This window comes from Cibotium barometz, chromosome 38, assembly GCF_041138505.1.
Source record: "Cibotium barometz isolate CiBa-2024 chromosome 38, ASM4113850v1, whole genome shotgun sequence".
NCBI lineage: Eukaryota > Viridiplantae > Streptophyta > Polypodiopsida > Cyatheales > Cibotiaceae > Cibotium > Cibotium barometz.
In genome coordinates this window covers 26,033,888-26,046,129 of record NC_141083.1, presented here as the reverse complement: position 1 = coordinate 26,046,129, position 12,242 = coordinate 26,033,888, and the positions used below count along the sequence as shown (strand labels likewise).

The following is a 12,242-nucleotide window of genomic DNA, read 5'->3' as shown; positions in this document are numbered from 1 at the left end:
ATCCACTTATGTAGCTCATATATTGATCATGTTCCGTAGCACCTACGTGGATGTCCACGTCCTACCTCGATGAAATATAGGTGGATGTCCACTGTTGTAGCCTTATGTCTGAAATTTGAACTCAAACATTTAAAAAGTTAAGAGATGGTGGCCCAAATCACAAACTCTTTCTTACCAGCAATAGGCCGCCATGAAGTTTGTTCTTTAAAACTTACAAAAGCACCTACAGGCAGAGATGTGCAAGATCACAGCTCAGCCTATTCATCCATAAGCGCAGGCTCATCAGCTTTCCCCTTCAAAACGAGACTAAGGTTCTCCAGCATGACAGACCTAAAGGTTTCCATGGCAGGCGCATGCTTGAGCATGTCCAATGCTAAGTTCATCCACTTCTCTGCAAGTGAAAATCTGGAAAACTTAACATGGAGAGATGCTCTGTTCCAGGCAGTGGAAACCAGCCATTGAACCTCCTCCTTTGGATACACACCGACGGCAAGGCCAAGCAGTATCTGGTGCGCCTGCTTATACAGGCTCATTGCTTTTGGGCTGTCCCGCCTGACTGAGTCTGCTAGCGTTATCAATCTCCTAATGGTAGCAGCAACCAGAGCATAATCAGGCTTTGGAGAGGCCAAGGTCAAGTTGAGTCCTGCCTCAAATGCAGCCATTGCAACCTCGACATTTTGGTCTCCTCCTCCAGCCCAACCCATGGAAAAGAAAAATTTCGGCTGAAAAGCTGGCAGTGTGCTGCAATGGCATATGATGTCCAGTTGAGCTTTGTAATCTTGCATCCTCCTTTTCACTTCAAAGGAAAGCAGGCTCAGATGAATTTCCGTGGTATCATTGCTTGCAGTTGAAAGGGTTTTTGACCTCATACTCTCATGTACCTGCAGAACAGAACGGATCAGAGCCCTACTATGAGGACATGCTAATGAGCTAAGCATCACGTGAATATTTTTGAATTAATGCTTGCTAATTATTCCAACGCATTTAATAACTTACATATACATCAGATTCTCTGCAGTACTGAGCAAAAAGGTTATGCAGATTTTTGGAGATTGATATCTACTAGAAAGTTTAGAAACAGGTTTTGCAGTAAACGCAAAAGGAGATGATACATGTATTACCTTCCGACACTTATCTAGATATAGTGCAGCCTCTTTGATAACTGCATGGCTCTCTTCATTTTCTGTGTTTACTGCTAATATTGCACCTACGGCAAGCAGCATAGATGTTCTTCTCATTCGAAGGTTTTCGAGCGTGTCAGGAAGAACTTCATAGAAGTCTGCAGCACATAAGAAAAAATCTGCACAAAAGCCCCATTTCTGAGATTTGGACGTGTCTAAGCCCTGGTTCCATGCAGAGCCGGCGTACCACTGAGCTTCCTTCTCCCCCATGCTCCCAGAGCCAAAAAAACTCTCCGATCCCACCTCTGCCAGACGTGATCGAGCCAGCTTGAAGTATTTAAGAGCTGTGCTTGCATTGCTGGATTGTTGAGTAGAAAGTGAAATGATGTTTCTGATAATCACTGCCTCTTTTTTGTCTGCAGTAGTAGACTTTGCAGATGAACATGGTAGCTCCAGCATGCGTGACAATGCCGCAACGGCCACATTGATGCATTTGCAAGATATAGCCTCGTGGGAAGCTAATGTCAAATAATCTGACTCAAAATCCGGGCACTTGAACATCTCTTCAACCTGCTTGGCCGCACCCTCTTCATCGTTTGTCTGAAGGGTAACTTTGAACTGGGAAAAACGAAAATCCAGAGACGTATTCACTTAAAATATCGTTTCAAATAATCTAGCATTGCTCATCTATCAGGAGGAGCCTTTTCTAATCACTAATTTGATTCAGATTCGTCCATTTGAAAAATAGAAAATGAAATCTAGCACTGTCGTCCAGGTTATCTTAAGGAACAACAATTTTCAACGAGGGGGAGTGTCTTATTGAAACAATCGATCATTGCAGCCTATGGGCCATGCTTGTCACTATTACTTGAACAGAAAGGGGTAAAAACTGATTTAAAAACAAGCACACTACTGAACCAAGATTGCATCTTGCAGTGGAAAGAAGCATTAACCTTCAAAAAAGCGCCAGCAATGCTCGGTTCCAGCTGCGAAAGCAGATATGGTAATTGTCATGAAAAGGCAAGAGAAACAAGGCTAGCACAAAATTGAATGCATCAACAATTCGTACCTTGTTTGCCTCATTGATATAATCGGAGGCTCGGTCGTACTGGCCAAGTGCAAGATGGCAGATGCAAAGCACACGAAGATTCTTTGCTCGGCGTTGAGCATAACTTGTGTCATTCGGAGAAAGGTACATGAGGGATGCTTCAAACAGCTGAATGCAAGTGGTATAATCCTTGGCTAGAAAGAATTCTTGTCCACTGCAGCAAAGGATTGCAGATTTCGTGAGCTTGATCAAACAGACTCGAACCATGGCAGCTGCAAAATCTTGAAACAGAGCAGGTTATAAGGCTTGAAAGCGAAGCTGCTATAGTAAATAGCGTCTGAGAGCTTCAAATTTATAAGAGATACGGTTTTTAGCATTGAGAATCGTAGACCCAGAATGCTAAAAGATTGAGGCTTTTAGCGTCGAGCTGCCAGGGAGCCAGCGAAGACGTTGAACTGCACTGCTACAATTTCACTTATTGTGACAGGGATTACTCAAGCATTAATCTCAAAGTTTGAACAGAGAAGCTGTTATGAAATGCAAAAATCCCTTCTAGAAAAGATTACGCTGCAGACATCCTAGTTTTTAGGAAACACTGGTTACGATTGGCAGAAAACCAAGGCGAATATTTCACAGAACTTTCTATTTTAATACGGAAACATTGCTGCGAACTCCGGAAGATTAAGAACTCGGCAAGGAAGAAGCTGGGCCTGCACCTGTTCCAGAGCAAAGAGTACACGCATTGCTGAGCGGTTCCGCTCTGTGCCTCGTCTTGCAAGACCACAGCTGCAGAAACTCTGCCGCTTGAACTCTCCCGTATGCTATCGATGACATTCTCTTCTACGGCGATGCTGAGGGCAGTTTCAACCCTCTTTTTGGAGTGCTGGTCGAAAGGCTGCGTCAGGAGCTTATCCAGGACTCGAAGGGTGAGCTCTTTGCTGGAAGGAAACCGGGCATGAGCGATGGAAAAAGTTTTCTTCACGGCCTCTTGCAGAAGTCTGGTAGTTTGCCCTGCCGAGCTGCAGCTCTCGATGAGCACATCGATGGCGGCTGCGCATACATCGACAGGCGTAGATCTCTGCGCTACCAGGATGTAGGCCTCCTTCTCAGCCTCTTCGAAGAGTTTCAGCCCGACGTAGGCTTTCAAGGCCAAGAAAGGTGTGCTCGCGTGGTCTGGCCCTTCCTTAAGAATCCCCACGCACTTCAGGACGCTTTCGAAGTTCTCGTTCTGCAGATGGCCAGCGGCGAGATAACGCAGAATCTTGAGTTTCAGATTGTTCAAGGCGAGTGTTTCCCTGCCTTCTTTCCCGTGCTCCATAGCTTCACCTGCGCCATTTCTGGCCGCAGCAGCTACAGCAGAAGTTCCATCCGAGCAAACCTCATAGGCCTGCTCTAGAAAATTGATCGACTCCGCCTGCGATGGCTTGTCCGGCCTCGAAAGCAGCAGCTTCCCATAGTGCAGAAGCTCTTCCGCAAGCTCCTCGTACATCTCTGTTGAAGGAAAAGAAGAAGCCAGCCTCAACATTCCCCGAGCTCTGCTTAACAGGCTTCGAGCTAAGGCTTTCTGCAGAAGCTCCCACGCAGTTCTTGCCCTTGCTACATGCAGATCGAATAAGAACTTCTCTTCTTCCTCTGTTTCCGCCAGCGAAAGTGCCGTTGCCTGATGATGGTCTCTGGCTCTGTTGCCGAGCTCTGTAGCCTTCTCAAAGCAAGCGGCGGCCATGTCATAGTTCTCAAGCTTACTGTGCCAGATCGTCCCCGTTTTGTAGTAGAACATGGCCGTTTTCAGCAAACTGGAATGCACTGCGCCAATGCTGCCTGCAACGACGAGCAGATCGCTGGCGACATGGCGAAGCTTGGCGTGCTCTTCATCGACAGTTTGGCCTGGTTGCAGATTGTTGTTGATCTCAACGCAGGTGTTCCAGATGCGGTAGCTTAGCTTCCACAGGCGGAACTTTTGGTCTTCGTTCAATCGAGAGGCGAAAGTCGGGATGAGGTTTCTGAGCTTCTGCACAGTCTCGGCGCTGATCATCGGGGCCATCTGCTCTACTTCTACCACCAGCTTTTCGAGCTTCTGGATCGGCACGCAGGACTGGTCATTGCTGATGTCGCTGGCAGAATGGTCACTGGAGACCTCGGAAATCTGCATCGTCTTGCAAATTATCACTCGACTGTACTGCTTCTAGATGAAGCTGAACAATGGAAGACGAAGTTTGTCTGATGAAGCGGCTGTTGCTTGATTATGATTATGGCGACGCTCGAGACAATCTGCATCAAAAGGCTGGTACAGTGCTACATGAGCGAGAAATGCAGAGAGAGAGAGAGAGAGAGAGAGAGAGAGAGAGAGAGAGAGGGACTTTTCACATAACGTTTAACCACCCAAGCACCCTAAGAGTCTTGCTTGTAAATGCTCCCTAAGAGCCTTGCTTGTTGTGAATGCTCCCTAAATACATACTAAAACTACATGTCAAGTATATCATTAATTCCTTCATTAGTTAGCAGGATTAAAATTGAGTCATTCACATGGCCCAATGCACGAGACTTCAACAAAGTTATGTTATTGGGGAATCCCAAATGATTGGTAGATAAGATCCCCCAAAGATCCCATTGCAAGGCCATAATTAGAAGATAGATTCAAACAAGGTATGAGACTATTTGTAATAATATGGGGACAAAAAACACACTAAGAGTAGAGTGACTATGATTTCTCTAGGTGTTTTGCCCTCATAATTCTCATAAGTGAGTCAGATCTAGTGGCTCATATAAATAGTTCACATAAATAGAATAAACAATTGCTTAACACACAACATCGGGTTCAATTTACCCCCACACAAGATTGGGTTCAATTTACCCCCACAGTACAAGAGTGAGCCCACACTTCCTCTTAGTGTACTTAAATATATTTCTTCAAATAACTTGTGGGACTCAAAATAGTATCCTTTTATAAATATATCGACTTCTTCAACGAATAGCTTGCTTTATTAAGCGTGCAAGCTAATCTACTTCAAAAATAAATGTGAACCTAAAACCATATAATCAAATATGCACAAGGGAGCTGCCACATGTCCTAAATAATATATACATCGTCAATAAATATGGATGGTGCCCAAAATGAATTAATGGCACTTGTTGTCACAAAATCAAATAATATTTGTTGACACCTCGTTGACACTTAAAATTGATTATCTCAAAATATTCCTGACCACACCACCACTAGCTCGTCTCCATTATATCCAATCCAATGATATGTACTTACATTAACTATGCCAATCAATAAATAAGTTAATTGATTATAAATAAAAATAACCATATAAAACTCATAACATTAAGATGATGCAACTAATACGCCGATGCATGTACGTGTAAAGTAAGCTATGATCACATTCGAATTTAGAAAGGCATCCCAATCTAAATCCGTCTAGGAGAATTCATAAAAATAGAAAATACGAGAATATATATTCCAGGAATTAACTCCAATATATAAATAATGATAAACAATTAACTCCTCATAGCAAATAGAGATAACAGAAGCTCTAATCTAATTCCATCTCTCAAGACTAGAGTAGGATTGATTCTCTTTGTGTCTCCTAAAAGAGAATTCTTCCATTAAAAAAGTCTCTTTAGTGCCAGCTTGTTGAAGTGAGTGAGCCACTTCCTCCTATAGTCTTCAGGCCAGGGGGCAGTGCCAAACGAGGTGCAAGGTGGTTTCTCTTTTCATTGAACATATGGGATAGAAGGGAGAGAGGTTTCCATTTACATAGCCTATCCCAATTAGGGAGATTTTGGAATACTCTCTACCACAACAACACAAATATTGATTACGGGAACTTTGTTTGCCTTCCAGACTTCCTTGGCTTTTAGGGTATTAGCTTTGAGGGAAGCCCAAGTGTTCCATTTAATGGCTATCTTCTCGATCCAGGGGGGGATAATCTTGTCTTGGACAAAGCTTGCATAGTTTGAGTTTGGTGAGGGGCTTACCAGTTCTGCTAGCCTTCTTATTGAACCACTTGAAAAGCCTCACAATAGGGGAAGTAGGCCAATAGTTTGGAGTAATCTAGAAAACAGGCTCGATGGAGCGATGCTTCTTTGGCATCATTCAGGTGATAGTGATAAGGCTATCTATGTTATGTCTTTCCATTGGACTCTCCTATTGTCTCAAAGGTGTTCCCATGTATGGATCCCCTTATTGTGGACATTTTTAGAGGCGTTGAGGCTCTAAAAATATCTCCTTATTGTGGATATTTTTGAGGCGTTGAGGCTCCATTGGACTCTCCTATTGTCTCAAAGGTGTTCCCATGTATGGATCCCCTTATTGTGGATATTTTTAGAGGTGTTGAGGCTCTATTTTGAAGGGGCTCCTCAACTTCTCTAATTGCTTTAGTTCACCAAATTGACTCTACCAATACGACGTCTCCTCGTGTAAGTGCTCTTTGTTCTACTCAATGAAGATCTTTAAAGACTTTCTTCCAACACTCCACAAGGTCTTAAGCAAAGGCTAAACCATGTGTGTGACAACGAAAAGGGGTAGTGAGGCAAACCTACCATGAGAAGCCTTCCCATTTCCCACAAGTCCCTCCCATGTGGAATATCAGTAGGCTCTTTATGATATGCTACCAAGTCTGGTCCCCATCAATGGAGAGGAGGAGTTTAGTAGCCAAGCCTTTGGCTTTGAGGTAGAGGGGGATTACTCCGAGTCTTCCCAAATCTCTTGGTGACAAACTTGAGGCCACGAGAGAGCATGCCATTTATTATGTTGAGGATATGACCTAAGAAAGATCCTAAATAGTTTCTCCACTATGTCCCAGGTTGATTTGCTAAAAGTGAAAACTGAGGCAGCATAAAAAGTGGACGAGGATCATCCATAGCATATGATTGATAACGGTGATCTTCCCAATCAGAGAAAATTGAGTTGAATTCCTATATGTCATTTTTTCTTGTATCTTTTCAAAGAATCAATCAAACCTTTGCTTAGAGGCGAGCTCTGCTCCAATAGGGCATCCAAGCAATTGGAGTACACATCTATTGTGATTGATCCATTTAAAGCTATACTTAACTAACCACGTCTCAGGTTTCCTAGGGGGGAGAGTAGCAATGCTTTTGCCTTGGATAGGCTCTTTAAATACCCTAACAACTCATAGAATGTATCCACAACCTACATAAAGGTATCCACATTGCTCTTAGTATACTCACTAATGCTAATATTATCATCAAACAAAAACTGAGTTACCTAGTGGTGTCCTGGAGATTGAGGCCATGTGTTCTTGGTAATATCGTATATTAGCTAATAGGGGTTCAATCACCATATCAAACAGAGTGGGGCAAGTCGGTAGAATTGTGTGACTAATCTATGTAGCTTAAATTTGGAGCCAACTATGGTTCCGTTTACCAATATAGTTGCATGGGAATTTCGCCTAAGGGTTTAAACTAGGTTAAAGAATTTGATTCCAAACCCCATTTTTTCAATGTGACATCCAGCATGAAGTCCCACCTAGGCTTTGTCAAGATCCATGTTTAGTAGCATGTAGGGTCTGTTTCAAGCCAATGTAGGGTCAATGCCACACATTGTACGTTCAAAATGGCCTTTATGAATCTTTGTGCAGGGATCAACTACCCTAGGGAGGATGTAATTAATGCTAAGTGGAGGTTGAGTGTGCCAGTGCTTTGGCAAAATATCTTATAGGAGGTGTTGGCATAGTAAGGGGTCTCCAGTCTCCTAAGTGGAGTCTATTAGCCCTCTTGGGGATGAGCTTAATGGCTTTTTGGTTCACATCATAGCTGGGAGACCCCCATTGGGCAAGGAAGCATTAATGGATAGATCATGCTTGATAAGCCCCAAAAAATGCCAATAAAATTTGATTGACAGGCCATTAGGTCCAAAACATTTCTCCTTTTCCATTTTTTTTAGATGCATATTTTCTCATCTACCAAGAAGACTCACCCAACCATGTATATACTTTCTCATGGAACTTGTTTGTTGATTCTTAAGAGGAACACTTCTAGTTGTGTCTGGTACCCCTCCACATGGGGGAAAACCACCACTGATGGGAGAGAGACGACGGACAAAGCATGTTGCTATGTTGCTAGGGGTCTCCAAGGTGTAACCTTCATTTTGTTAGCGACCCTAGTGATAGCCTCTCTAGCCTGTTTTTCTTTGATGCCACAAAGAAGAATTGTGAGGGGAAACCCCCGTCCTTAAACCATCTCACCTTAGATCTAATTTGTGCTCCCTCTACCTCGTGGTGCTCATCTTGTATCAGGTTCTTTTCTAGGGAACCCTAATACCATGGCATCCACAGGGGCTAATCTTGTATCTATGTACAGGTTTTGCCTCAGTTGTTCTAGTCTTCCTTTGTATTCCCTTGTTCTCCTCTGTTTGGCCATGCTTTTTATAAAAATTGATGGCATATCTAATCCACTATTCCCAGCAGCGAAGTGTGGCGGTTCCTTTGGCTAACCTAGCATACGTCCAGGCACATTGGACTCCATCAAGTTCATGGGACCCCAACATCTTCACATTCAGCATAGAGCGGGCCATTGCTGGTGGGCTCACATCCCAGCACCTCAAGTTGCAAGACCAAGGAGACATGATCAGAGGTTATGGTATATCCAGACTCAGTTTCACCTTAAGGGAAGAGCATGATCACCACCCACTAGCGGTAAGGTAACATATGCTAGTCTAGTCTGGCTCCCTGCTCCTTGCTAGGTCGGGGGCCGTTGTCTATTAATCCATGTGTATAATCCTACATTAATGTGCTCTCTCAGAGTTCTTTGGCATCTACGATTTTGCATGTTTGCTTAAGGGTCTACTAGGAATCATACTCCTTAGCACACACATGTCAATCTTCGCATGAGATTTGTCCTCTCGAACTAAGTTTCTTTATGATTGTTGGACTAAACTACTAATCTCAAGTTTTTGGCTTCCTACCCTCAGGGAAAAGCAACCGAACCGGTCCACCAAAAGGCTAGCTATCTTAGGCCACTAATGGATAAATGCCATGGGACCATCCTCAGTCACACAGAGACATTGGACAACAAGAACGTTTATTTTCAGTATTATTCCCCATGGAGCATGGAATTGGATAATGATACTAAAGTGATGGAGAAGTTGGAAAATACCTACAACTTGGGCCACCCTACTACCCATTTTCTAGTTTTTATTCCATTTTGTACTTAAACTAGATCCATAGGCCCACTAGACCTATGGACCCTGTGTGTGAACCACTAGACCTATGGACCTTGTGTGACCCTGTGTGTGAAGTCACACACCCATAATTAAAATTACTCAACACACCCATGATTAAAATTATTTTTTACTCACACACTACTTAAAACAAGTTCACACATGCACTCCTTGAAACAATCCATTCACAAAAGAAACCCATAACATCAGACCTCTCATCCTTTTGTTTATTGATTGCATCCTTATATCTCCTAATCCTCTTCTCCATGATGGGACTATTTAGAATGCTGAATGTATTCACCTTTTGGTGTAATGCTTCATCTAGTCTTCATTTCCTTCCTTTTCCTTGTGGCACATTAGTGATTAGTTAGTCATCCTCGTCCTTTTCCTTGTGGCACATTAGTGATTAGTTGGTCATCCTCGTCATTGCTCCACAATCGTGACATGGAAGGATCTATGTGAGAGATATGTTTTGAGATATACACAAGAGACTCTTGCATCAACCATCCCTCTTCCATGCTTGCTTCTGGCCTTGCTCTTTGTCTCACAAATTTCTTTAAGGTTTTCATGAACCTTTCAAGAAAAAACATCTATCAAACATGCAAAGTGCCACTTCAGCAACCACAAGATGTAATTGGCTAGTGAGAATTGTTCTAGGAAAGTTTCCTTCGATCATACATAGTGTCTCAATAGCATTGAGATGAGCCATCTCAATGGATGTAGGATCTATCTCCTTTAAGGATATGTACCTACCTACATAGCAATCATGTGTACTATTTATTATACATAACTTGTGATTACATGAGAATACTAAATGTTGAATATAACTTAGCTAGTGAATTAAAGAGAAGATTCATACCTCACCAAGCTTCCCATTTTGTAAATAGCCTCTCTCACCTTCTTGTCTCAACAACCAACTCTATAGCAATTGGAAGAATAAACTACGCATATAAAAAAATGGAAGCTAGTATACGAGCCTATAAATTATGTACCATAAAGAGAAAATGAATAAGCAAATATTTGAATACCTATAATATCTTATACCAATCATGTGTCTTGAGGCCATATAATTGTACCTCTCTTTTATTTTTGGTCTTTGTTGTGAAGGCACCCTTCAATGAATGCAATACTCACATTGGTGTACAAAAAGAGGCAATCACACTTTTCACCTTTTGTGCTCCTTCTTGGTTAATACCCATGGTGCCTTTGGAAGGACCATGTTGTTAGTATACACTCAATGCCTACCTCTAAGAATGTATCTCACTTTTATGTATAATGCACATTTGTTAGGCCCCCATTATGAGGAGTAGCCATGGTGCATATGTCTTTAGTGGTGGGAAACCTAGCTTAGATGCCGATGGGGTCATTATTGTGACCATTGATGATGGTTAGGAGATGGTCAGGGGTACAAGCATTGGCTAGGGCTCGGGGTTAGGTGAGAGTATGAGGAATTTTTCCTATAATATTCTCTTAGATACCAGCTCTATCATTAGTGGGCGGTGGCCAATGTTTGGTGGGTCATGTTCTTAATACATAGGCAATGATCGTATCTATGCAGTGTAACCGCCCTCATTGTATACGTGTCTACCACACCTCACAGGACTATATATGGACATGGTTTCCATGAGCTAAGGCATCCAATGCTTGTGAGCATCCACCCCCTACTACACTTTGTACATCCTCCATCTAGAGTCTGTCTAGATCACCATATGAGCTCTACTTGAGAGCGCATGAGTGGACAACACTATCACTTGTAACTCTTTGGTATAATCAAAATTTTTTAACTCTCTCCATTATGTATCTATTGCATTGTCTATTGTGCTTTTATCTTGCTATCTCTTTCTGGTTGTGCCATATTCTTATACATGTTACCACTCTCACCTCTACAATTGGCCATGCACTTTGAAGGCATCCAATGTTTTGTAAGTCATCCTTTGTACCCTTAGTATCTCTTTTACCAATTCATGGTCCCAAATATATGATTTATATTAAAGTCACACCAATATGGAAGTCGAAAGAAGATTAAGTGTCTTGAAATCCCATTGGGGTGATTTGGGGTGCTTCTCCATTCCTCAAACTAATCTCTACCTCTCATCACAAGTAGTGAGACATTACGTGGCACATACTTGGCATGTGAAGGAGGGATAAATTGATGATGTTATTCATACACCACCTTCTTTAGTATAGAGGGTCTTTTTAAAACAAGTGATGGTCCACAAATCGGACATGCATGATGTCCAGAGGTCGCCAAACCTATTTTAAAATTGAGATGATTGAGAGGTAGAGTACGACAAGTTTAAAGTTTAAAGTTATAAAGTTCAAGTATATACCTAAGCACTTTGAGAACCCAAGATAGTCATGCATCATCCAAAGAAAAACTCCTTTCACCTCCATATCATGCTTATTTATTTGGCCTTGAGATAACATGCACTTTGATACCTTGCCATAGTGTCTCAAGCTCCTCAATGAAAGGCTCAAGTTACACATCCATGTTTACCACCTTATACTTACCTGCTGGTACAAGGAGAGCAAGCATGATATGACCTTTCTTGATTGCCACCCATGGAGGGTGGTTGTAATTCACAAATATAATAGGCCAAGTAGACCATGATGTGGACTTGAAGCCAAAAGGGTTAACAACATCCATGCCCAAGCCAAGACGTAAGTGACAGGACTCACCTTTAAACTCTAGCCATTGATGCTCAACATGTTGCCATGCCTGTGAATCAGCTACGATCCTCATGATGCCATCAGCTAAGCAATGAGTTACATGTCATGTCATGAGTTCTACAATACCCTTACATTGAAACATGCGTTGGATGTGAGGAATGATAGGAAAGTGTCTCAACAACTTTTGAAAAATTTTGTCTCCTTTTTACAAATCATCTCTATA

General features: G+C 42.3%; 1 protein-coding gene across 1 annotated transcript; it reads right to left on the bottom strand.

Annotated features, from left to right (window-relative positions):
* Nucleotides 1-257: 257 nt before the first annotated feature.
* Nucleotides 258-4,318, bottom strand: ATSPO22 (Tetratricopeptide repeat (TPR)-like superfamily protein). Its single transcript, XM_086777098.1, has 5 exons — nucleotides 2,886-4,318; nucleotides 2,191-2,383; nucleotides 2,075-2,107; nucleotides 1,122-1,739; nucleotides 258-881 (listed from the first exon to the last, which is right to left on the bottom strand). Exons 1-5 carry the CDS (start codon nucleotides 4,316-4,318, stop codon nucleotides 258-260), a joined length of 2,901 nt encoding a protein of 966 aa, XP_086633224.1.
* Nucleotides 4,319-12,242: the final 7,924 nt, after the last annotated feature.